The following is a 27,799-nucleotide window of genomic DNA, read 5'->3' on the forward strand; positions in this document are numbered from 1 at the left end:
GCACAACTTAGACTGAACATTACATCTTACATAGTGTAAATTACCAGAGAAATGGTGTACATGAGACTCTACCATTACTGTGTTACCTTTGTCATCAACAAAGTAATGTCTGATCCAGGACCAAGGTCTTGATGTGAATTTTGTGTCACACCAAAGAAATAATAAGCCCTTGCAAGAAAATTCCTTCTGCTTGACCAAACACAGTGCCAGAAACTTCATGCCCTGCATGCGCCTTTGTAGTACAGAGATTGCTGCACTTGTACTGAGGATTCCTTGGTTCAAATTCCCATTTAGCCTTATAATAACAGGTCTTGAAGTACCAGCTCACTCTGGTGCGACTAAGGAATTCGAGATACATTTTGTGGTGGAAGGGTATGAATGCTCTCTCAGACTGTAGTAACTAATACCAAATTTAGACATTCAAACAGTGTCCCCTAATTCTCATTATATTAAAGAAAATAAGGAACAGGCACTATACTTCACGTACAATAATTTAGCAAAATACATATATTTGGGGAAAGGTCCATTAAAAAATAACACAATTCAGGGAAGGTTAAAAAGACTCTTGTTCCCTGCTTCTTTGAGTTCATATGATGCCTTTTGCTGAGTGTTCAATAGACATGTACGCAAAATTTGTTTCTAGTTTCTTTTGTGTCTTCTATTTCTTTGGAAGGATGAAATGGGAAGCCCCCTCTCCACACAAAAATCTGCTTGATATGAAAGCCTGCTTTTGTGTGCATCCCAATTTGCCTCCTTGCCTTGGAAAGAGATTGTGTGTTGCGGGCCATGCAGCCTGCCTGCATGCCCCATCACATACGCACTCTTGGAGAGTGTGCTGGGGCATGCCTGCAGCTGAGCACCTCTTATATAAGAGGTGCTTGGCTGCAGGCACTGGCAGGCGCTCATGCTTTCCGGGCCTGCCTGCATGCCCTGCCACAAACACACTCTCTTTCCAAGGAGAGTGCCTGTGTGGCGGGGCATGCAGGCCAGCCCGGAAAATGTACACACCTGCCAGTGCCTACAGCTGAGTGCCTCTTACTCTAGAGTAGAAACAGCAGGTGCCAGGTAAGAAGAACGCACACCAGGAAGGGGAATCAGTGGATGATAATCCCCCCAATGGTCCAATTTTTGGGCTTTGAAACAAAAGAAGCAAAACCAACCCCCTCCCCAATTTTGTTAGGCTTACAAAAAACGGATCGGGCCCCCAATGAAAGCCGATACACAAAACCATTCAATTTCTCCCCCAAATGCGCATATCTAGTGTTCACCATTATGCTTACCATGGTTGCCAGCAGACTCCCACAAGTAGAAGGTGAATAAAATTGCCCTTTTGTCCTATTCAGGAGTGCAAATGTGTCTGACCTATTCATTTGTCAACACAATGACATTTATTAATATAAGCAGAGAAACTGAACTAAACAGATGACCTTTATGTACCCAGATGTTAACTTGCATTTTATATCTTCTCTATCAAATGACTCTAACAAAAGCAAAGATAGTTAAGCTGAGGACAGAAGGGATGTTTGGGCTTTTGGTTTTGAGCACAAAAATATTCTTAGACCGTGCAAAAAGTAAATATATAAAATAATTGAAGACTGAGAGCCTGGGGGAAGGCCAAGTGGAACCTTTCAGTGGTACACGTTTCACTTCTAGGCCAATGTGTTTATTTTAAATGTTCCTATTTTAGGAATTGAAAAAAGAATCAAAGGACAACAAAACCTTGTTAGACACGCTCAATGAAGTCAGCAGTGCTTTGCTGGAACTGGTGCCATGGCGAGCGAGAGAAGGGATAGACAGAATGGTAACGGAAGACAATGAACGATATAGGACTGTGAGTGACAGTATAACTCAGAAAGTGGAAGAAACTGATGCTGCCATCTTAAGATCGCAACAGGTAAAACCAAGATAAATCATCGTGTTGGTTTAATCCTATGTGTGAGAGGAAGAAAAATGTATTTATATCAGATGCTGGAAATAATGAGTCATAAGGAATGTAGTAGTTTCCCACAGCCTTTTCCTTGGAGGGTTTGCATTACAAAATTATATTCCAAAAGTAACACGGAGTTCAAAGGGAAGTTACTTTATTGGCATGACAAGTGAATGTTTCTAGTTACTTTAGAAGGGCATTTTAGAGGCGTTTTGATAGGAATGCTCTAGTTTTTGTGCAATTTGCTTACTGATTTTAGGGATTCTTCCTTCAAATGGTAAAATAGTAATGTGCAACAGTTTGCCACAGTTTCAGATAACAAAAAGAGTTATTTTTTCAACTTTGTAAGGATTATTGTCCGCAGGCTAATTATTTTGGGAGCTGCAATGGCACAATGGATTAAACCCTTGTGCAGGCTGAACTGCTGATCTGAAGGTAGGTGGTTCGGATCCCCATGATGGAGTGAGCTCCTGTCTGTCAACTCTAGCTTCTCATACGGGGATATGAGAGAAGCCTCCCACAGGATGGTAACACATCCGGGCATTCCCTTGGCAACATCTCTGCAGATAGCCAATTCTCTCACACTTGCAGTTTCTCGGGGTGCTTCTAATACAATTTTTTAAAAAATCAAACATTTTGAAAACTAGTTTTCCAGGTTCTACTTTATGTCTGGGCCTCTATACCATGGTTCAGCGCTTGAAAAGAACTGGATCAAAGTTTTAAGACATGTGTTGAAGACCAAAGCAAATTCAGTCATTGTTCCAGCCATCTGTCTTCTGGTTGACACAAAATTACAGCTTGGTCTAGCAGTTCATAGTATCATGACTGGCATCATGGAGTGAGCTCAGTGGGAATTTCACTAGAGAAAGAATTGTGAACTCGGGCCCCATAACTTTTGAAATTTATGCTCCTATGTGGGACAAACATCAGCTTGAGTTAACACATGGTTGAAGTACAGTGGATGCAGGTTCTCAGGAAAGGCAAATGTGGTTTTCAGAAGTTAATAGTATTAGAAACAGGGGGTTTGGTTATATGTTTGAGAGGGAAAGGATAACAGATGTGCTGGTCCTTTATTTTAATCTGACTCAGTTTACATACTTACAAGGCAAATGTGTATTGCTTGGTTTGAACAGGGTGATAAAATATGGCTTGAGAAAACCATAGTGATATCTGTCAGGGATAGACCAATGCTTATTCCTTCTTTTGTCCCAGGGACTGCTTTGAATGCATAGAGCTTTTAGGGGAAGACTTCTTTTCTAGTGGTAAACTGGGACAACAGTAAAAAGGTGCAATCAAAATACAAGCACATTTTGCTAGAAGCTGTTCTGGCCCATAGCTAAGCCTTGTGAGTGGCCTTTCAGCCTTTGAGAATTGGGGTGGGGGTGGGGGCACATACAAAATCTAATTTCCAGACAGCATGGTAAATTTACTTTGCTTCATGGACTGACATCCTGTCATTTAAACAAACATATTGAGCTATTGCTAAGTTGTCTTAACAAAACTGGACTATCATTATGCTTGTGTCAAGTCTGAGGGGTAATTCCTACTCTGCTACCTATTGACTCTAAAGGCATAGATTAACTCCTTCACTGAAGCAAGAAAATAATCTTTCAGATGGACAACAGCAGGAGGTGATGGGAGAAAAATAAAATGCATTAATATTACCTTTGATGTCTAAGAATTTTGAACTCTGGATAGAGTGCGCAGTATAATGTCATTGTGACATTTCTGAAATAAGCCGATTTTAATACAAAAGTCAGTGTGAGAGCTTTAGAATTTATTCAAGTAAAAATAAACTGCCCAGTGGTTATAAGAAGCTGTCCAAAATTTAAGCAGACCAATGATCCACTTGGTCTAGACCTTGGCTTTGACTAACATTAATATTAGGATGTTGTGCTAGTGACCTGGAGGTCCTTATTCTTCATCAGAGCTTCTGGTGGCACAACGGGTTAAACCCTTGTCCCAGCTGGACTGAAGACCAACAGGTCAGAGATTCGAATTCAGGGACAGTGCAGATGAGCTCCCTTTGTCAGCTCCAGCTCCCTGTGCAGGGACATGAGAAAAGCCTCCCACAAGGATGGTAAAACATCAAAACATCCGGGCGTCCCTGGGCAATGCCTTTGCAGACAGCCAATTTTCTCACACCAGAAGCAACTTGCAGTTTCTCAAGTCGCTTCTGAAACGGAAAAAAAAATCTTAAGAAGAAGACTTTGACATGCAACTATTGAACCATAATATTGCATATCAGCAAATCTGATTTTACAGTGTGGGCTAAAAGTCACAAAGTATAGATATACTGTATATAAGACTATGGCATTGGATGCTGTTTACGAGATTTTAATTTTCACTAAAATGTAAACATATTCCATATATGTACGGTATATGGTGCTATGGCATTGTAAATTAAAAACAAAAATTAAAGGAATTATTAAATATTGAAACTGCTTTGTGGCTTTTGGCTCAATCTGTACTTCTCTTAAAACAAAAATTCATACATGCCAATATATGGGAATTATTTTTTATAATAAAAACTTTTTTTCTTTTTTAGTTTGATCAAGCGGCAAATACTGAATTAGCCTGGGTTGATGAAACAGGGAAAAAACTGATGTCTCTGGGTGATATTAGGCTCGAACGGGAACAGACCACTGCTCAGCTGCAAGTTCAAAAGGTAAACAAACCCGATGTTGTCTGCCATGTATTAATCAATACCTATTACTTTTCCTGCCATCATTTAATTTTCAGCCCATTACAGTACATGCTTTGGCTCTGTGCCTCCAGTACTCATAATACCAGATTTTTGCTCACCATGATTTGATTAGGCATTTACCATGGAGATTTTGAAACACAAGGACACAATAGAAGAACTTGTTGCATCTGGAGATGAGATTATGAAGACCTGTACGGAAGAGGAGAAACAAGCAATGAAGGTAATCCATCAACATGACTATTAATATCAATATACACAAGTAGTCACCACTCCACATCCTCCAAGAGGAACTTACTCAGCTGTATACAATATTTTGGGCCACCAGAGAGGGAGGCCCCTTCCAGCATTGATATGGGGTGCTTTGAATGCGATTTTCCTGCTTCTTGGCAGGAGGTTGGACTGGATGGCCCACGAGGTCTCTTCCAACTCTATAATTCTATGATTCTATGTCCCCTGCTACTATATGAATATGTTATCTACTGTTGCTGTTACTATTACTGAAATAATGAGTAGATATTGAGATTAAGTGTTCTGTGCTTTTGCTGGTAATGGAAGAAACTGGTATAGTTTGATGGTCAACTTGAAAGGATTGCTTTCTCCTGAAGAAATCCATGCAAATATTTCTAAACCAAATTGCTTAGAGTTAGTTTAGGGAATAAGATCTTCTGAGATAAAATCTTTCTTCTATATGTGATTAATTTAGTGTTTATACTGTTTGTTTAACAGAAGAAACTGGAAAGCCTTGTGCAGAAGTATGATATTCTCTGTCAGATGAACTCTAAAAGGAACCTGCAACTAGAACGGGCTCAGTCGCTGGTTAGCCAGTTCTGGGAAACACATGAAGAGATTTGGCCGTGGTTAACTGAAACAAAAATGGTCATCTCACAGCTTCCAGCACCAGCTCTTGAATATGAAACTCTAAAGCAACAGCAAGAAGAACACCGAGTAAGCTTCTAAGGGTCTTAATAAAAAACCATCTGAAATGCATCACTTTTATTAAAATGATGAATGTTCAAAAATATGTTATTTTTTGTTATTAACTCAAACTGTAATATAATCTTAGTTTGAAATTGTTCTTGCAAGGTGAAAGAAAAGGCTATGAGAGTCTAGTTAAGCATATAAGCTATTCTCAGAAACGGAATAGGAATAATCATTTACATTAACCAAATAATGTGAATGTATTTCTTTATGTTTACAACTTGGAGGCAAGCAAGAGTTTAAGTTCTTTGAAATGTCTTCCAACAGTTTACAGTTAAAATTGTTGTTTTTGCCAATCAAGATACTTTAAAGAACAAGATTTAGAAACCGTAGACAGAAGGCAGATTAACACAAGACAACTAGTAAGAAGTATTCAGCCAGTTATCCATCTCTGTAAATGATTTACTAAGTAACAATGTTGTAAAACTTGTCAAATTGTTTAAATACAGCTATAAAAGCTTACAGTTGGTTGAATAATCAACAAGTAAGTCAAACATCTGGTGCTGTATAAGGATCATATACAATTTTCAGGATCATCTAATGCAGTGGCTCTCAACCTGTGGGCCCCCAGATGTTTTGATCTTCAACTCCCATAAATCCTAACATCTGAAAAACTGGCTGGAATTTCTGGGAGTTGTGAGCCAAAACACTTGGGGACTCACAGGTTGAGAACCACTTATTTAATACGTTTCAAGCCTGCAAAAATTGCTGTGCTTCAAATTATATGCAATTCATAATTGTATAGTATATAATCATTGTAAATGTATGAGATCCAACTTTTCTAGTTTCCTTGTGTGAAAGATATACCCACTTGTTGAAAGCAAGGCAGTCACTTGTACATCTATGGAGAAATCCAATCAACCTTAGCATGCAAAAGGAAATTGTTTAGACTGCCCTGCCAACTGATTCTGTTGGAAATGTGAAAAGCTAAAGAGTGTGGCAATGCAATGCTATGATGCTGATGAGTGTTTTCCTTTACTGTAGCAATTACGAGAGTTGATTGCTGAGCACAAGCCTCACATAGATAAGATGAACAAAACTGGACCTCAGCTTCTGGAGCTGAGCCCACGGGAAGGTTTTTCAATCCAAGAGAAATATGTAGCAGCTGATGCCCTTTACAGCCAGATTAAAGAAGATGTCAAAAAGCGAGCACAAGCACTGGATGAAGCCATTTCCCAGTCTACCCAGGTAACATTGTTCATTAGAACAGCAACTAAAATCCTCCTGAAGGATGTTATCTTAAATCAATATATCCAAGGTTCATACTGGGCTTATCAGGAAGGCAAGTCACCTGTGCTTTGTCAACACTCTCAATTCATTGTGATAGGTTTGTTTTTCTTATCTGTCCAAACATAAGGGCACATATTTCTGTGACAGACGTGTGAATGTTACCATCAACCTATAATAAGGCTGTCCTTGGGACAATATATTCTATAAAAAGCCAGCACATGTTGAACTTTTAATGAAGAAACACAAGTCCATGTATGGGCCAATCACTGGCTCTTAGCCAAATCTACATTAACAGGTACTTTAGGGTGTTGTCATTCTGTTTTTAATGTATTTGAATGTCACAGGGCCTGTACTTTCCAGGCAAAGGAGTACATCTAATGGTGCCACTTGTATGATCTCTCAAACACAGCCAGAGCTGTGTTGATAGGGAAAAAGTGACTTTACTTCAGCCCAACACATCCTCAACCAAGTTAAAGGACTACAACCCAAGTCCTAGTTTGTATCTTTAGGACAGAGGCCATGACAAGCTTCTTTTAAGTGGTTGTTGGAAGAAGAAGAGCCTTGGCTTCTTGGTAGGGCCTTCTCCCTGGGACCAGGGTTTTTCCTCAGCCCCCTCCAAGTCGCTCCACTCTTTCAAAAGACCTTCCCAGTCAGGCAGCCAGAAAAGCTGCTGTCAGTATTCACAGCTTTCCTTGTGACTCTTCGCTCCCCCGTCTCTAAGACTGTGCAGCTTCTGGCTTTTCTCCTGAGTTTGCTAGTCTTCTCTCATTGTCCTCCATTCCTTATCCTCTTACAGACACTTTAATTGAGTCCAACGACTACTTCTCCTTTTTTTCTGAGGCCAGGGAACTGGGAACAGTTGAGGTAGGGCTGTTAGTGAGTCCTGCTCTTGCACATTAAAGCATAGCCTCTCCCTCTCCCTTTCCACTAGGCACTGCATTAAACATTTGAATACACAGGAAAGGAGCACCTATCCCCTGCCTTTTATGAAATCATGTACACGAAACTGTCAAATGTGGAAGACAAGAAAAAAGGATACAGATTGAGCACCCCTTATCTGGAAATCTGAAATCCCAAATACCCCATAGTCTTAAACTTTTTCTCTCCAGCCATTTGCTTCCAATTTCAAGGTGACTATGGCACTCCTACACATTTGTTTACAAGGTGGAAGCAGGCAACTGGCAGCCTTCCTGGAGAGAAGGGAAAGGCTTCCGAGATATGCAAGACTGGAAAGAGATGTGCCTGGAGAGAGGTGCAAGGATCTGTGAAATGGTGTGAGGCAAGTACTGTACTTGGATTCCTGCCATTTCACAGACTTTCACACAGCCATATAATCCAGAATATCAAGGCAGAAAATCCCACAATATCTGCTTTGAACTGGGTTATCTAAGTCCGCACTGCCATATATTCCAGTTCAAAACAGAAAATGTGGGGTTTTTTCAGCTGTATGGAAGGGGCCTCAGTCTCTCTCCAGCCTCACTTCTCAGCTCTACTAAGCTCTACTAACTTCAGTGGGATATGATACCCACTTATCTTTAGGAGAACAAACAAATACCATTCCATCCCCACCACCCTGCTCTACATAAAACATGTGATGGGAAAGCTGGGGTCCCATCTCTATATATGCACACATTGCATGTGTGTGTGTTTGTGTATATTTCATTTTGCATCCCAAACATTTCAGATAAGGCATACTCAGTTTGTACAAAATGTAATCAGTCTGTGTAATTATGCCCTGTGTTTTGCTTAGACAGTTTGGTTGAGAAGCATAAAGGTCTTAGCATATATAGTTTGTACTTTCATAAATTTTGTAGCTGCTTGAAAATGAGAAATCACCCTCTTCCATACAAAAACTGCTTATGCTCATTCTTTGGTTATTGCTGAATAAAGATTTAACACATGCTTGTATTAAATATACTTATTCAGCAATAACCTTGATCCAGCTTCTTTGCTGTTGACCTGTCACTCACCCATTTCCTTCCTTACCACCACCACCAATTTATTTTTCCAGTTCCATGACAAGATAGATTCAACCATTGAGAGCCTGGAGCGCATCGTTGAACGTTTGAGACAGCCACCTTCAATCTCAGCAGAAGTCGAGAAGATTAAAGAACAGATCAGTGAAAATAAGAATGTGTCTGTAGACCTAGAAAAACTTCAGCCTGTGTATGAAACACTCAAACAGCGTGGGGAGGAAATGATAGCACGTTCAGAAGGCGCTGATAAGGATATTTCCGCTAAAGGTAATAGAATTTACCAAACTGAACATGCCCCTTTGTGATTGCAGTAAACAAAATAGTAAAATATAAAATTATTCCATAAAAAATGAAGCCAACCAGTGAGAGAACATAAATCTTTTAAAAAATATTCTGATTTATATTTCATGATTATGGTAGTAATGATTGGTTATGCAATATTTGAAATTACCACTCTTAGGGTCTCTTAAAATTTACTTTCTTGACTCTAAGTTCAATATATTAACAAGCACTTCCACAGGATCAGATTTGAATTTTGATGGCCATGTAACTGCCTGGTATGTTTTGCTTCCTAGTGGTTCAAGACAAACTGGATCAAATGGTCTTTATCTGGGAAGATATCCATACCTTAGCTGAGGAAAGGGAGGCCAAACTGCTTGATGCCATGGAATTAGCAGAGAAGTTCTGGTGTGATCACATGGGGCTTGTGGCAACTATTAAAGATACACAAGATTTTATCAGAGAACTAGAAGGAGCTGGGATTGATCCATCAGTGGTAAAACAACAGCAAGAGGCAGCAGAGGTAAGTTAAAAATTATTTTATTTATTTATTTGCTGCATTTGTTGACCGCCGTTCTCAGCCCTAGGGCGACTCACGGCGGTGTACAACATATAAAAGGCAATTTACAAAAAACAATAACGAAATATCAACATATCAACAATTCAACAACAATATAATTACACTAAACAATCCGCTCCGTCTCATCGTAGAATCATAACCAATCTCGTAATCCGTAATTCCGTTCCAGTCGTCATTGCCAATTATTTTAGCACTGGTTAAATGCCTTCTCAAATAGCCATGTCTTTAGGCTCTTACGGAAAGACATAAGGGAGGGCGCCTGCCTGATGTCTACAGGGAGAGTGTTCCACAGCCGGGGGGCCACCACCGAGAAGGCCCTCTCTCTCGTCCCCGCCAGACGTGCCTGTGAGGCAGGCGGGATCGAGAGAAGGGCCTCCCCAGACGATCTCAAGGCCCTCGTGGGCTCATAGGCCGAGATGCGGTCTGAAAGGTAAATTGTTCTTGAATAGTCCTTAAAATGATATATAATGTCTTATGTGTTAGGTCCACGAGTTGTGAAGAACCATATTTCTCTTTATGAGTCTGTTCAGGCTCTAAGATCTTTGAGGGGCCCTTCTCTCTGCCTCATTACTCTTTTCGGCTGTTTTGGTGGAAAAGAAAGAGAGGGACGTCTCTGTGCCTTCCTCTAAGCCAGTGGTTCTCCACCTGTGGGTCCCCAGGTGTTTTGGCCTACAACTCCCAGAAATCCCAGCCTGTTTACCATCTGTTGGGATTTCTGGGAGTTGAAGGCCAAAACATCTGGAGGATCACAGGTTGAGAACCACTTCTCTAGGATTTGGTACTTCCTCCCTTGCGAGGTTCGGATGGTTCTCTCCTTGCTTCCCTTCAGATGCCAAGTAAACATATTCCTATTCTATCAGGCTTGTCTGGATTGACTGTGGTTGCCTCTAAATGGTACAGTGTTTTGTGTAGTTGATTTTTTCATACTGTCTTTTAATGAATTTTAAATGGCTTTAAATCAGCATATACATCAGTTTGTATTTTAAAATATCATTTATACCAGTGTTTCTCAATCTTCCTAGTGTCGCGACCCCTTAATACAATTCTTCATGGTGTGGTGACAGCAACCATAAAATTATTTTTGTTGCTACATCATAACTGTAATTTTATGAATTGTAATGTAAATATCTGATATGCAGAATGTATTTTCATTCACTGGACCAAATTTCGAGCAAATATCCGATATGCCCAAAGTTGAATACTGGTAGGGTTGGTGGATTTTGTCATTTGCGAGTTGTAGTTGTTGGGATTTATAGTTCACATACAATCAAAGAACACTCAGAACTCCACCAATGATGGAATTGAACCAGACTTGGCACACAGAATTCCCATGACCAATAGAAAATACTGGAAAGGTTTGGTGGGCATTGACCTTGAGTTTTGGAGTTGTAGTTCACCTACATTCAGAGAGCACTGTGGACTCAAACAATGGTGGATCTGGACCAAACTTGGCACGAATCCTCAATATGCCCAAATGTGAACACTGGTGGAGTTTGGGAAAAATAGATCTTCACATTTGGGAGTTGTAATTGCTGGGATTTATAGTTTTCTTACAATCAAAGAGCATTCTGAACCCCACTAACGATAGAATTGGGCCAAACGTCCCACCCAGAACCCAGAATATTGTGTTTTCTGATGGCATTTGGTGACCCCTCTGACACCCCCTCGCGACACCCCCCCCCCCCCGGGCACCTGACCTCCAGGTTGAGAAACACTGATTTATACTTATATGGTGAATTGATGTTTTGTATGTTTTTTTTTATCAATACTGAGTTTAATAGTTTGTAAGCTGCCTTGAGTCCCATTATTGAGAGAAAAGCAGAATAAAAATGAACACAATGAATATTGCTAAAAGGCGGAAATTGTCACTGCTGCAGCAACCTCCTGCCTATCGAGGTGGACAGAAATCTGCTATTAACAGTTAGAGACTCTTTCTGTAGCTAAGCTAAGATCTGCATAGTCACAGATTAGACATCCACAGGAAGTAAACAGTATTTGTCACTGCAAATTAATTTAGTTTTCTAATCCTGATTACATGCAATGTTTGATATTTTTCCTCTTTTAGTCTATCAAAGAAGAGGTAGATGGATTACAGGAAGAGCTGGATGCAGTTGTGAACCTTGGCTCTGAACTCATAGCTGCGTGTGGAGAACCTGACAAACCCTTAGTCAACAAGAGCATAGATGAGGTATGAGTCATATAAATATTTGGTGTAAAGGAGCTATGAAAGAGGGAGATGGGGAGAAAACTGATATATGGCACCTAAATGAAAAACCTATCACAAGAGTAAAGATTCTCTTAAGAGTCATCATCAGAAAAAATACACTGGCTTTTAGTTTGAGCATGCAACTTTCCAGATGTTTTCCAGAACTGGAAGAAAATTTGGAAGACTGTTGTCCTAATACTTGCAATGACCTATATATAGAGCAATGCCCCAATACCATGGAGAAAGCTACATCCTCTTGGACAGGCCTGCACAACCTGTAGCCCTCCAAGTGTTTGGGACTCCAACTCCCAGAAGCCGTAGCCAACTTGTCCAATGGTCTGAAATTCTGGGAGCTGAAGTCCAAAACAACTGGAGGGCCACAGGTTGTACAGACATGCTCTTGGGATTAATCAATGTGCTAGGAGCATTTGTCTGCTGAGACACTGGAAGTAGCCCAAGAAAGGAGGAAAGCAAAAGGAAACAGGGATAAGGGGAGATATGCCCAGTTAAATGCGCAATTCCAGAGGTTAGCCAGAAGAGATAAGGAACTATTTTTAAATAAGCAATGCATGGAAGCGGAAGAAGACAACAGAACAGGAAGGACAAGAGACCTCTTCCAGAAAATTAGAAACATTGGAGGTAAATTTCAGGCAAAAATTGGTATGATAAGAAACAAAGATGGCAGGGACCTAACAGAAGCTGAAGAGATCAAGAGAAGGTGGCGAGACTATACAGAAGATCTGTATAGGAAGGATAATAATATTGAGGATAGTTTTGACGGTGTGGTGAATGAATTAGAACCAGACGTCCTGAGGAGTGAGGTTGAATGGGCCTTAAGAAGCATTGCTAACAACAAGGCAGCAGGAGATGACGGGATCCCAGCTGAACTGTTTAAAATCTTAAAAGATGATGCTGTCAAGGTGATGCATGCCATTTGCCAGCAAATATGGAAAACACAAGAATGGCCATCAGACCAGAAAAAATCAACTTATATCCCCATACCAAAAAAGGGAAATGCGAAAGACTGCTCAAACTTCCGTACAGTGGCCCTTATTTCTCATGCCAGTAAGGTAATGCTCAAGATCCTTCAAGGAAGACTCCAGCAATACATGGAGCGAGAGTTGCCAGATGTTCAAGCTGGGTTTAGAAAAGGTAGAGGAACGAGAGACCAAATTGCCAATATCCGCTGGATAATGGAGAAAGGCAGGGAGTTTCAGAAAAACATCTACTTCTGCTTCATTGACTATTCTAAAGCCTTTGACTGTGTGGATCATAATAAATTGTGGCAAGTTCTTAGTGGGATGGGCATCCCAAGCCACCTTGTGTCTCTCCTGAGGAATCTGTACAAGGACCAAGTAGCAACAGTCAGAACTGACCATGGAACAACAGACTGGTTCAAGATTGGGAAAGGCGTACGGCAAGGCTGCATCCTCTCACCCAACCTTTTTAACTTGTATGCAGAACACATCATGCGATGTGCGGGGCTGGATGAATGCAAAGCTGGGGTGAAAATTGCTGGAAGAAACATTAACAACCTCAGATATGCAGATGACACCACTCTGATGGCCGAAAGCGAGGAGGAGCTGAGGAGCCTTCTAATCAAGGTGAAAGAAGAAAGCGCAAAAGCCGGGTTGCAGCTAAACGTCAAAAAAACCAAGATTATGGCAACAAGAATGATTGACAACTGGAAAATAGAGGGAGAAACCGTGGAGGCCGTGACAGACTTTGTATTTCTAGGTGCAAAGATTACTGCAGATGCAGTCTGTAGCCAGGAAATCAGAAGACGCTTACTTCTTGGGAGGAGAGCAATGTCCAATCTCGATAAAATAGTAAAGAGTAGAGACATCAGACTGGCAACAAAGATCCGCCTAGTCAAAGCCATGGTATTCCCTGTAGTAACCTACGGATGTGAGAGCTGGACCTTAGGGAAGGCTGAGCGAAGGAAGATAGATGCTTTTGAGCTCTGGTGTTGGAGGAAAGTTCTGAGAGTGCCTTGGACTGCGAGAAGATCCAACCAGTCCATCCTCCAGGAAATAAAGCCCGACTGCTCACTGGAGGGAAAGATACTAGAGACAAAGTTGAAGTACTTTGGCCACATCATGAGGAGACAGGAAAGACTAGAGAAGACAATTATGCTGGGGAAAGTGGAGGGCAAAAGGAAGAGGGGCCGACCAAGGGCAAGATGGATGGATGGCATCCTTGAAGTGACTGGACTGACCTTGAGGGAGCTGGGGGTGGTAACGGCCGACAGGGAGCTCTGGCGTGGGCTGGTCCATGAGGTCACGAAGAGTCGGAGACGACTGAACGAATGAACAACAACAACAGGAGCATTTGGGAAGGAAATTGAAGACCTTTCAAACAAGTATGCTAAGACTGGGTGCTTTTAGCATTGGATAAAGGCGAAAGAAGATTGTACCAGAATACAGTGTGGGCCAGGCTGCCCCACTTTCATTCTTCATTCACTTCTGTGTGAGCTTGATCATGTCATACATCCAGGTCTAGAAGGGATTGTCATATGAATGTCCAGATTTTCAGAGGATAAAATTTTATCTAACAGCTCCATCCTACTAGCATCTCTCCTCTACTTTTGGTAACATTTGTTATCACAGTGAAGATATAAAAATGATTTATACTGAGACATAACACTAGTATATCAAACACAGTGTTGGCTTTTCCAGCTAGTGATAGCATTGTGTTATCTTGGGCATAGCTCTGTGGGTCCCCAGGTGTTTTGGCCTACAACTGAACTATGAACATTTGGAAATCAAGAAGCATAGAGACCAGTGGTTCTCAACCTGGGTCCCCAGGTATTTTGGCCTACAACTCCCAGAAATCCCAGCCAGTTTACCAGCTGTTAGGATTTCTGGGAGTTGAAGGCCAAAACATATGGGGACCCACAGGTTTGAGAATCACTGCCATAGGCCATTTTAAGTGAAGCTAAGAGAAATCAGACTTGGGATTTTCTACATACAAGTGAGCCAGTGCCGGTGTCGTGGTTTGAGTTTGGGACTTTGACTCTGGAGACCAGGGTTCAAATCCACATTTCTGTGGAAATCAACTTTAAAGAAGTCATAATCTTTCAGCTCCAGAGGAAGGCAAAGGCAAATTTTCAAAAGAAAACTCCATAACAAGTCTACCTTACTGTCATCATAGGTTAAAAAAAACTTGCACACGACACCAGCTACACATTGAAGCTGCATATTCAACCACAGAACTATAGGTTCAAGTGAAATTAGATGAACAAACCATCAGAAACCTGAACAGGACCATAGTCATAACAGAAAATCATCTTAATAACAGCTCCGATGAATCCAGCTACACTTTTGACTTAGTTACTTCCCTTATTCCAATGTTAGGTAGGCTGTTGCATAATGTTTGCTTCATAAGCAGAGAGAGAACTTTGGTTTTTCACTTATAGCTCATAGATATTTGGTTTTAATCTTAAACTAAATTTGGTCTCCATTTAAAATGCAGCTAAATTCCGCTTGGGATGCTTTAAATAAATCATGGAAAGAGCGTGTTGACAAGCTTGAGGAAGCCATGCAGGCTGCTGTCCAGTATCAAGATGGGTTGCAGGTAAGATTATTTGAGTATTTTGAAATGGCATGTTTTTCATAGTATTATTCTAGAAGGGCTTTTGAAAGAGTAACTTTCCTACTCGGTCAAGGCTCTATGTGAGTATTGGCAATGTGTACTTTAGTTTCCATTTTGTGATCAAAAGAATTAAAATGTTGTTTTAAACATGTAAATCTCTAAAGCTTGATTCTGCAGAAAAGGTTTTCTTTCAATTTCTCAATTCTCTAGTTCCAAGATTATTTTGGGACAGAACCCTAACTGTTTCTATTGGTTTATGAAATTGAGGTCTTGAAGTAATTACCTTTTGGGTGTACAACTGTTTAGTGAGAGATTCTGGAAGTTGTAAACAAAAGGGTTATTCTTTAAACTAATAAGCACATTTGTATAATGTTTACTCACAGAGAGCCATGAGTGCTATAGAGGCTTTCCTGTTGGCTCTGTTCGTAACAGTATATGGATATTTTAATTGGCTGTTTTGCAAGTATTTTCCCTGTTTGATATTACTGATGCTATTTTAAAAATAGTGTTGTGTTTTCCAAAACCTTGGATATGTCAAATAAAAATCTTAATCGCCATGTAAGACAGTAAATTTTCAGTTGAGCCAGCCAATGTTATGTACATATTATGTGCAATTATGAGTGGACATACTGGCATAATTTTCTTCTTTTAACATTCTGTGTGTGTTGATTTAAATTGGAGGCCTAGTTCAAACAGAATATTTTGTTTTTGAACTCTCACCCTGCTCCTCCATATAAATGTCCTTCCATAGTATGCAGTAATCTGCAGAAGGAGAATATTTTAGGTAAAACACAGAAGCATCAAGTACAACTTGATAGATGACTTTTAATATATGACTTTATGTACAACAACAACAAGATTTTATTATGGTCCATGACCAGCAAAGAGTGGGGCACAAACACCCTGAGAAGTGGAAATGCAATTCTATAGAGAGGTCATAGAAAAGATTAGAAAACAGTTTTTTATAGATAGATAGATAGATAGATAGATAGATAGATAGATAGATAGATGGAACAACACTGTTTAAGACACGGTTAAAATTGCAGGCCTGGAACCAAGTAGGGGAAGTCTAATAGGAGGGGCAAAGCACTAGGAAATCACTTGAAGGAGAGGGAAGAGCACATTACAAGTCCAGCAGCACCTCAGCTGCAACATCTTGCTCCAGCCGTGCTCCCATCAGGGTGCTACCCTGTGGGGTTGATCATCACTTTATGTATAGTCATGGCATGGTTTATTATTATTTCCATGATTTGGGGTGACACTCTGCCTCAAACCCTTCCTCCCATTTCTCTATACATTGTACACCAGGAAAAAAGTATAAAGTTTTCTTCCTGGTTTTGTACTAACCATCTGATTGTAATTTGATATTCTTGTTTGTTAACTGAATTTGGCACAAACCATAGAGTTTTCTGTATACGGATGAAAATGGAGAATGGATTCTTAAATAACTTCTCCTTATTCATGAAGCAGAAGGGAAGCAGATGAGCTGTAGCTCATTCATATAATGACAAATGATGCGTCATGCTGGCCACATGACCTTGGAGGTGTTTACGGACCACGCCGGCCCTTTGGCTTAGAAATTGAGATGAGCACCACCTCCAGAGTCAGACACAACTAGACTTAATGTCAGGGAAAATGTTTACCTTTACCCTAATGTTAATATTTATATTTTTTTAGACAATTGGGCCTTTTTCAGTAATTTGTATCTCAGATTTTCCAATATTCCATTCTTGTATCAATGAACTTGTTAAATCTTATTTAGTCAGTATTCATTGGATCATTTGCAAACTTATAGGAATTCCTTGTTTCACAGACATTATTCCCAATAAGAAAATCTATCCATTTGATTCTAATGCTCAGAATAAATCATTTGTTTAAAATCCAGGAATAGTTTGCTGTTTCAGGAGACATTCCTACATTTATATGGTGAATCATTAAAAAAAACTTTAATTATTCTATTTAATTGCAGCAACAGAGGGATGATTGTGTAGTATTGAATAACTTGCTGGTGTTTGTGGCGAGGGGGGGGGGGTCATGGTAATTTGTAAGTAATCAAGAGTAAAAGTATATTAAAAGGCATTATTTTTCCCCCATGGTTTGCCCATCTAAGAATTTGTCTAAGTCACGGGCTGTAATTTTATTGTTTCATTTCACTCTTGGCTCCCAGAAATACGATTTTGCCCCTTTCAGCATTCATCTATTGGTCCTAGTACTTAATCTAAAAGCTATTTATCCTTTTAGCCTTGGGTCCTACATTATCTTACCAGTTAGCACTGGCTGCCATCCAGAAAGACTCTTCCATAGACAGTGCATACTTCAGAGTGAGATGGGACTAAGTCAGCAAACTCTTCAATTTCTTTTTCAGCAAAAGATTTGTGCTTTTGATACACAATATATATGCTATTAAATGCTGCACAAACATCTCTAAAAACAAGTTCTGTGAGTTGATATCAATAATACAGTGTTATTTTCCTTACTGTTACACCTATTTATACAGTATTAATTTAATATCCTACTTTACAGGCAATATTTGACTGGGTGGATATCGCAGGTAGTAAATTAGCCTCAATGTCACCAGTTGGAACAGATCTAGAAACAGTGAAACAACAAACAGAAGAACTGAAGGTATGAAATGCTAACTTCCTCTTGTTTAACATCTTTCTGTGAAGGGCAGTGTCCAGAATTACTTTGCATTCAATTTGTAATAAAAGTAAATTATTTCCATATGAGCATGTCATTTTAAACCTACCGCCTGAAAGTAATATGACATCAATTTCCTCTAAAGGTTGGTTGTGAGCTTTTTAAAAGGTCATTTTTTTCTCACTGCATCAATTACTTTTATGACATTCAGCTTCCTTTTTGAAATGTGTGCAAGTTTCTGCAAAATCTGTTGTTTTTGATAACGTGGATCATTCTAAATACTCAGAGATCACTTAATTTCCACTGCAGTTCGCTGAGCTTGGAAACAAAATTCCCCAACGAACTCTAAAAGCAAATTTGGAAGAGGAATATGACTCATTCTGCTCATAATACCTGGATGCTATTGTGTTTTGTTTTTTTTTTACATAGGAAGCGGAGATGGTATAGGATATCCTGTTTTAGGGCAAAGGATTAGACTAGATGACCTATTCTGTTTCTGTTGTTATAGAGCATAAGTGGACAAGTTGTAAAAAATTAACAGGAAAAATGTACTTATCAGTAGTTATGCCTTTCTCTCTGCCATGACTTCACATTGAAATTGGGGTTACATCATTAGTTTACAAATGAAAACAAGCTTTAGAAGATTATTTAGATTGGAGGGGAGGGTGATAGTGAATGATGGTCATCTACTGGAGAGTAGCAAGAGAGTAGCGAATATGCTTTTTCTCACTGTACTATAGGTGCATCCAGTGTATTTGTGGAAAGGTATCTGACTTTAAGGTTTCATAGAAGGAGTCCATTGAATAGTTTTTGGCTGATTCTGCCTTTGGCTGGTCACTGTCTAGAAGTCTTGTGCATGTGTATAGAATCCCTATCCATTTCTATTTGTTTCATTTATATGGCCCTGTTTTTGTATTTAAGTGCATCTTTAAAAAATGGCGCCTTTTCAAATAGGCATTTGGGGAGATGCCCTTCTCCCCAAAGCCCCTCTCGCCCCCTCATGGGCTAGCACCAAAGTGCAATGCCCGGCGCAACCCACCCCCCACCTTTTCAAAACTGCCAGTCCCTTTAAATAAAAATATAAAGAATGAAATAAAAATAAAGAAATCAAAAAGATGCCAGCAGCCAAGCACAAGCAGCCAAGCTAGGGCAAACATCAGTGGCTGGCTGGGAGCAAGGCAAGCAGGCACAGGAGCAAGCTCCAGCACCAACAGAAGTGCGCCACGCAATGTGCACTTTGGGGGCGGTCGCCCCAATAAATACCTGAGCAGTGCATGTCGACTTCACTATATTCTTCTCCTCTGATTGGCCCAACTTGGGTCAGAGGTAAAGCAATGCAGAAATACTCCCTGGGCCGCACCACGTGGCCTGAAAATCAGACAACCACATGGTTACCATTGCTACATTCCTTTTATTTCACTATTATTTTCATACCATGGGGGGTTGAAGTGTTTCATGCCATCCGAATGAAATAAATAGAACAAAAACATGAAATAAATGGATGAAACAGTAACCAGGCCCATGACTACTGTCCAGAGCAGATTTTGGGGGCAAATGGGGATGCTTCATGGAGAAGCAAAAATTGCCTCCCCTATCTCTTTCACCAGCAAGAGCCTCCCTGGAAGCCTAGATCCAACTCTATATGACTGACAAGCCACTGTGGTAATAAAGAGTGAACACAATGTCCTTCTCCAATGATATATCCCCCTTCTGTGATCCTGTGTTTCAACAGCAATTTAAGAAAGAAGCCTATCAGCAACAGATAGAAATGGAACGACTGAACCATCAAGCAGAACTATTACTGAAAAAGGTGACCGAGGAGAGTGATAAGCATACTGTACAAGAACCTTTATCTGAACTCAAACTTTTGTGGGAAAGTCTGGAGGATAAAATCGTCAGCCGTCAGGTAAGCAAGAATTCTTATACAGACATATTGCAAATGGCAGTGTGCCTTCATATGTTGCAAACACATGTCTGTGCAGTCCTTAATAGCACAATTAATGGCCACTCTACCAGCATAAAGATTGAGCCATTTTATTCCCTTTTATGAAATGAATGTATTTTTTATCAGAAGATTATAAGATGTTTCCTTCTTGATTCGTTGTATACTTGTTTGCCTGTTATATGTTTGTGTGTGTGTTTCAGCAAGTAGTATACAACTAACAGAAAATAGCATTACATGGCAAAGCTTATACACTTAATTCTTGCAAAGTTTCCTGAGTATTTAATTACTGGGTTGCTGGGAGTTTTTCGGGCTGTATAGCCATGTTCCAGAAGCATTCTCTCCTGATGTTTCACCCACATCTATGGCAGGCATCCTCAGAGGTTGTGAGGTCTGTTGGAAACTAGGCAAGTGGGGTTTATATACCTGTAGAACGTCCAGGGTGGGAGAAAGAACTCTGTCAGCCTGAGGCGAGTCTGAATGTTGTAATTGACCATCTTGATTAGCATTGCAGCTTCAAAGCCTGGCTGCTTCCTGCCTAGGGTGAATCCTTTGTTGGGAGGTGTTAGCTGGAGCTGATTGTTTCCTGTGTTGTTCTTTCTTTACTGTCCCAATTTTAGAGGGTAGCCAGATTTTGTTAATTTTTATGGTTTTCTCCTTTCTGTTGAAATTGTCCACAGGCATTCAACAACAAATTCTTTAATTAGTTTTTAAACCTATGCCATCTCTAAAGGTTACCCGTTTGTACTGTATATATTTACCTGGAGATAATTTGTCTGGAGATAATTCTCATTAAAGTACTCAATTGATTTCATTTCACACTGGGATTTATTTTGGAGTAGACATTTGTAGAATTGCAGTGTTAACCAGGGTACTATCATCTTTGTGGGGAACCTCGCAGAAGCCTGTAACACAAGACTCATCCATATGTACAATCTCATGATCAATAAAAATAGTTAATTTTGACATTACTATTCTGTATTGTGGATAATTGAAGAACAAATGCCTGTCCAAATTATCTATAACATCCATAACTTGAATCAGTTATGGATGTTATAGATTGTGCTTTTCATTGATATTTTCTAACATTGCTTACAGATAGTATTCCTGCTTGCAGTTGTATGACATAATGTTTGGATGGCATTTCTTTATTCACATCATTCATTTGAGACTTCATTGGGCTGAACCTGTGTTAACATACTGATAGGCTTAGCATAATGTAAGAATTTCCATTTTCCTGTTTTATTACAGCACAAACTGGAGGGTGCTTTGTTGGCTTTGGGGCAATTCCAGCATGCCCTGGATGAGTTGCTGACATGGCTGACGCATACAGAAGACCTGTTGAATGATCAGAAACCTGTGGGTTCTGACCCCAAGGCTATTGAAATTGAATTGGCCAAACACCATGTATGTAACTCATAATTCTATACCTCACTGTTGATAGATATTTTGAGACCTCCCAATCTCTCCCTCCCTCTCCCTTTCCCTCTCTCTTTCATCTCTCTCTCTCTCTCGTTTGACAATACTTACAAATAAAATGTACATCTTAAAGTAATAGTTTCTAAGAAACCAAGTTGCTGATGCAAAGGAATTGCTGCATAAAAATAGCCACCGTTATCTTATTTATCAAAAAAGTATTGTTGGCAAACTGTCATATAATATCTAGACCATAAATGAATGACAGATACAAAAAGGTTTCAGCTAGAAAGACATCACCGAATATAGCTTTTTCTTTGATGATCAGGAACTCCAGGAAGGTGGCAAGTAATAGCCATTGATTAAAAAAATATCCTAGTGGAGCAATGGGTTAAACCATTGTGCCGGCTGAACTGCTGATTGAAAGGTTCAAATCCGGGGAGCGGATTTGTCTTATCCAAGTACTAACTGATGTGTCTTATCCAAGTACTAACTGGCCCTGGGATCAGTTGTCCTCAGAAGACGATACATCCTTTAGTACTTGTTGTATCACTGATTGAAGATATTTCAAGTTCAGTTTCTTAGGAAATGTATATTATTTCTAAATAATAATAAAAAGCAATAAACTTTATTTATACCCCGCCACCATCTCTCCAAAGGGACTCAGGACAGTTCCCAAAAGTGCTGCAAACAAAATAAACAATACATATAATATTAAAATATATAAAACATAGTCATCCCTGCGGGTAAAACTGGCTGTGAAGCAAAGTCCTCAGTCTAACCATTGGAATCTACAGGTAGAAGGCCTGTTTAAACAGCCCTGTTTTTAGGCTAGAGCGGAAAACTTGGGAGAGAGGGGGCTAACCCAATCTCTTCAGGAATGGCATTCTTGAGCCGGGTGGCCACCACCAAGAAGGCCCTCTCTCTTGCCCTTGAGACAGAAGTAGGACCAAAAGAAGGACTTCCCCGGCAGATCTCGGAGACCGTGCTATATATTATGAAATATAATGTATAATGAGTACTATACAATATAATGTTGTTGGGGCTACTTCACACAATTGTCTTGGATGAAATCAGTGGTTTTAAAAAACAAACTAAAGCATAATATATTTGCGACAGGTGCTTCAAAATGATGTCTTAGCTCACCAGTCCACTGTGGAAACTGTTAAAAAAGCAGGAAATGACCTAATTCAATCAAGTGCCGTTGAAGAAGCAAGCAACTTACAAAGCAAGCTGGAACTTTTGAATCAGCGATGGCAAAATCTCTTGGAAAAAACAGAAAAAAGGAAGCAACAGTTGGACAGTGCTTTGATCCAGGTCTGTATGAAAAACTGAACAAAACAATGGATTAAATAGATTGCAGCAAATTGATTAGTTTGGGTTCAAATGGATTGCATTGAATGGATTGACTTGGTCCTAGTCCAGCCAAAATTGAACTCTTGGAAGTCCTAGAGCAGTGGTTCTCAACCTGGGGTCCCCAGATGTTTTTGGCCTACAACTCCCAGAAATCCTAGCCAGTTAACCAGCTGTTAGGATTTCTGGGAGTTGAAGGCCAAAAACATCTGGGGACCCCAGGTTGAGAACTACTGTCCTAGAGTCTCACTGTTAAGAGTAGTCTGGTGTAGATCTAGCCAATACATGCAGAGTCTGGGGTCATTGTCTGTACAGACCAGCACCACATTGATTCTGCTGGGCTGTCACATCTTTTGCATTGTCACTCAACTCCTAGCTGACTATGGAGTTTTGTCTGAGATCTGGCCACTGTGGCTGTCTTTGTTGATATCAGATAGGGTTTCCTCTATGACCAACAAGAAGTAAGAAGTGGATCTCCCCTTCTTCTTGTTGGTCGCCCCATTCTGACTTCTTAGATGCAACAAGTGACAGCCAGGAGCTTGGATGGCGCTCTTCATGTAGGAAGGGCGAGCGACAGCAATGACACTGGCACAACCACTTCCCTTACTCTGTACTAATCAGTGCAGAAAAAGAGTGATCTCAGAGTGTCTGTCTGGACCAAATAAGACCTGGTCCAAATGTCCAGATTGCCCCAAAGCCTCAGAGTTTCAAGCAAATTCTGAAGTATCTGCTGACTTTACCCAAAGTGGGGCAAAGTCTATTTACAGTGTCATGGAGGCTACCAGCAGTCTATACTTAATGAATATGGGATTGGAGAGTGGTGTAGACAATCGCATTGAAGTAGCAATTTAATATACAAAGATTGAGGAACCTTTACCCTGCAGGTCTTGTCTGACATCATTCCCATCAGATGTTGCCAGATTGGCCAGTGTTCAGGGATTGTGGAAATAAGCATTTCCTCGGTGTCTGGAGGGGTACCGGTTCCCCAGTTTTTTGTTTATATAAAAACTCATTTCTCCTAGTGTCTAATTAGACTAAATCTATCAATTTCACGCATCTTTATGTGTGATTTTTGTCCTGTATTTTCAATTAGTCTTGCAGACATATTAATTTCCCTCATTGCTAGACTGCAAAGTGAAACCTCTAAGGATTAAATACATACATTTGTCTATCCATTTCAAGCTTCATATAACCTCTGTAATGTTGGAGAGTTTTCCTTTTGATTATGTTCAGCAACATTTCATTATATATACAACTGTCAGTTTAACCACCTAGAGGGTGTCTCAGGTTTAGTTGCATTTCCTTTAAAAGCCTGAATTTAATACAATCTTCTTTTACAGCCCCTTAGCTGATGTAGCAAATTAAAAGTATTGAAATATGTTCTGAAATGCTGTGGTGATGTATCATTTAGGCTCAAGGTTTCCATGGTGAAGTTGAAGATCTGCAGCAATGGCTGACAGAAACTGAACGTCAACTTTTGGCATCGAAGCCTGTTGGTGGTTTACCAGAGACTGCAAGAGAGCAGCTTAATACCCATATGGTAAGGATCTTAATATTGCAGATGGTCCTCATTTGAAAATAAAATCTTTGTGGCCGTTCATAGTGAAACATTTGCAATTTTTGTGCAGTGAAAGGCCTGTAAGATTGCTTAATGAGAAGACTTTCTCCTCTCCTCCCTGACTTTTTTTGTAAATCACTATGTTACAAAACTGATTTAGTGATGCATCTGTATGACCAAGCTATCCTCAGCATTATTTTGCAGGGCGAAAAAGAAGGTAAGGGTATTTTTGTGGCCCTGGTATTTAACTATAAATGTATTTGTAAGTTATTTTTAATCTACCCCCAGCTTCAAAGTAGAGAGTCTGTTGCTTTGTTCTATAACTTTTGAAACAGCAAAATTTCTTCCTTTATAAACAGGAAGAAAAAGCTAGCCAAGGAACTCAGAACCTTTGCCATTGCCCATTAATATTTCTTGGCCGGTCATCACATAACTCCCATTACCAATACAAAGTGACAAAGAATCTGCTCCTTTCAAAGTGCCCGAGAGCACAGTTGTATTCTTCTTTTCTTTTCAGTGTCTTAATGAAGCAGGAGTCTCAATTCAGAGCCAAAATCTCATTAAATGTTGCCTGTCTCTAGGAATATAAGATACCCGTGGTGCTTCCAAATCATGCCTTTTATGTGCAATTGCCCTGCTTCAAAAACAGCATTTTATAGACACTGTGTGTGTGTGTATATGTATGTATGTGTATGTATGTATATATATATATATATATATATATATATATATATATATATATATATATATTCTAATTCTCCTATCCTTTCCCACCATTTTCTCTCTACATTTTTGTACCAAAAAAGAACAGGGAGGAAGACAGGAGGGAAAGCTGGAATACTCCATGCTTTTTGTTCTATATCGCTAGGAGATGTCCATCAGATCGCACCCTTGACCTGCAGTTTTAAATTAGCCGCATGCTTATTAATCATCTCTGGTTGTAGTGATCCATATGGTTTTCAAAAAACCAAGATTATGGCAACCAGACTGATTGATAACTGGCAAATAGAGGGAGAAAACGTGGAGGCAGTGACAGACTTTGTATTTCTAGAAGCAAAGGTTACTTCAAAGGCAGCCAGGAAATCAGAAGACATTTACTTCTTGGAAGGAGAGCAGTGGCCAATCTCGATAAAATTGTTAAGGGTAGAGACATCACAATGGCAACGAAGATCCACATTGTCAAAGCAGTGGTATTCTTCGTAGTAACCTATGGATGTGAAAGCTGGACCATAAAGAAGGCTGAGTGAAGGAGGATAGATGCTTTTGAACTGTGGTGTTGGAGGAACATTTTGAGAGTGCCTTGGACCAGCACTTTCAAACCAGTCCATACTACAGGAAATAAAGCCCGACTCCTCACTGGAGGGAAGGATACTAAAGATAAAGATGAAATAGCCACATAATGAGAAGATAGGATAACTTGGAAAAGATAATGATGCTGGGAAAATGGAAGGAAAAAGGAAAAGGGGCCTACCGGGCAAGATGGATGGATGTTATCCTTGAAGTGACTGGCTTGACCTTGAAGGAGCTGGGGGTGGTGTCAGCCGACAGGGAGCTCTGATGTGGGCTGGTCCATGAGGTCATGGAGAGTCGGAAACAACTGAACAAATAAACATTTTCCTTGCAAGATCATAGCCATCATAGCCTGAAATATGGGAGGATTCCGTCTTCTTGAGTTATTTCATTTTTTAAAGTTCAGTTTACTATGTCCAAAGCAAAGCTCTTTTTGCATACTAATCTAGGTAAATGTTTCTTACAAAAGCTTGCTTATTTCAAAGTCTCCCACTTGTAGGTCAAGTCAAAGGTGACCCCTTGCAATCGAAGACAATAGGTACAAATTAAAATATACCAAGTAGATTCACAGTGTACTGTGTGGGGTTTCACTTTCCTTTAAATATGATGATTGGAAACTTGGCAAACTGAATATTTTCATTCAGAAAGTTAAATACACAGTCTAGTACCCTGTAACTGACAGAAACACATGCAGTACTCTATATATTCATGTATAAATCTAGAAAAATTAACTCTCATAACCTGGGTTGACTTGTCCACTGGTTAATATCAGCACAGTACCTTATCTCTTATCAAAGAGGAACAATTCCCTTTGCTGAGTCATCTGGCAAAAGGCCACGCAGGAGAATCCAAAAGAAGCACCAACCCCCTCTATTCTTTCCACTATGGTACCATTTCTGGCCATTTTACATGCCTGGGTAGGGAAGTAGCAGCAACAACCAGAAGCAACCAGACCCCTGAAACAACATCATTGCTTTCCCCTCTCCATGGAATTCTCTTCAATATATCCAGGGTTCATATCAAAAGCTACAGTGGCTCAGTGGGCAAGCTGAACTGACATGAAGGCTGGCGGTTTGAATTCATAAGATGGGGTGAGCTCCTGTCTGTCAGTTCATCTTCCCATGCGGGGATATGAGAGAAGGCTACCACAGGATGGTAACACATCCAGGCATCCCCTGAGCAATGTCTCTGCAGATAGCCCATTCTCTTACACCAGAAGCGAAGGGGAACTAAGCCAATCTGCAATAGTGTGCACCTAGAAGTAGTACAGCCTTTCTCCTGGAATTTAACTGTTGACTTGTGGATCCCAGGTGTGGAAATGCAGTGTCTTCATGTAATGGCAGAGTATGATGGTAATAAAAGGGAGGCTATTGGGTTCCTACAATTTTGATTGCAAATCTAGTAATGCACATTAATCTTGAGGGTTGCCTACCAGAAAAGGGTTGAAAAGGGTGAATATTCACACATAAAAAGATGTATTGTGGATATAATACATCCAGAAGATCTCTGTAAGACACTTAATTTAGGTTCTTGATCGATCATGCTTTTTCTATATAAATGGATATTGATTAGACAGTGCATTAATTAATTGCATCCTGCTACTTTATGTGCACATCCTCCATAGCATTTATTAATGTGCACATTCTCCATGGCACAGTAGCACTTTATTATTCAACTAACCATATAGATAGACTTAAGCATTCCTGTTCTAGTTGCTTTTTTTTAAAAAAACAGCGACATTTTTAAAGGCAATGATTGTAGAATTAATGTGTATTTGTTCATGATTGGGTTATCCCCCTTTTGTTTAGGAACTCTGTGCTGCATTTGAAGCTAAGGAGGAAACATACAAATGCCTGATGCAAAAGGGCCTGCTTGCAAGCTGCCCAGGGTCTGTTGAAACAAATGTTGATCAAGACATAAATAATCTGAAAGAAAAATGGGAATCCGTGGAAACAAAGCTTAATGAAAGAAAGGTATGCTATCATATGAACATAAGCAAATCCTCTGTGGTTGTCAAGGAAATTTTGTTTTGTTTGTTGTTGGTAGTACAATAGCCTTAGTATCTGTCCAGTGGGATATATTACATACAGACATTGATATGGAAAAGTTTATTAATATTGTCA

General features: G+C 39.9%; 1 protein-coding gene across 39 annotated transcripts in view; it reads left to right on the forward strand.

The window, feature by feature from the left end:
• DST (dystonin) overlaps positions 1–27,799 on the forward strand; it is a 411,253-nt gene that overhangs the window by 335,004 nt on the left and 48,450 nt on the right. For all 39 annotated transcript variants that reach the window (XM_060752763.2, XM_060752758.2, XM_060752766.2 and 36 more), the window contains 15 exons: positions 1,688–1,894; positions 4,476–4,595; positions 4,747–4,854; positions 5,361–5,579; positions 6,597–6,800; positions 8,854–9,085; positions 9,394–9,620; positions 11,743–11,865; positions 15,358–15,459; positions 18,001–18,102; positions 19,850–20,023; positions 21,311–21,466; positions 22,595–22,792; positions 24,240–24,368; positions 27,485–27,649. In XM_060752763.2, the coding sequence (XP_060608746.2) occupies positions 1,688–1,894; positions 4,476–4,595; positions 4,747–4,854; positions 5,361–5,579; positions 6,597–6,800; positions 8,854–9,085; positions 9,394–9,620; positions 11,743–11,865; positions 15,358–15,459; positions 18,001–18,102; positions 19,850–20,023; positions 21,311–21,466; positions 22,595–22,792; positions 24,240–24,368; positions 27,485–27,649 (2,466 nt within the window). The remainder of the gene's footprint in view (positions 1–1,687; positions 1,895–4,475; positions 4,596–4,746; positions 4,855–5,360; positions 5,580–6,596; positions 6,801–8,853; positions 9,086–9,393; positions 9,621–11,742; positions 11,866–15,357; positions 15,460–18,000; positions 18,103–19,849; positions 20,024–21,310; positions 21,467–22,594; positions 22,793–24,239; positions 24,369–27,484; positions 27,650–27,799) is intronic.

Source organism: Anolis sagrei, chromosome 1 (assembly GCF_037176765.1).
Source record: "Anolis sagrei isolate rAnoSag1 chromosome 1, rAnoSag1.mat, whole genome shotgun sequence".
In the NCBI taxonomy this organism is placed as follows: Eukaryota; Metazoa; Chordata; class Lepidosauria; order Squamata; family Dactyloidae; genus Anolis; species Anolis sagrei.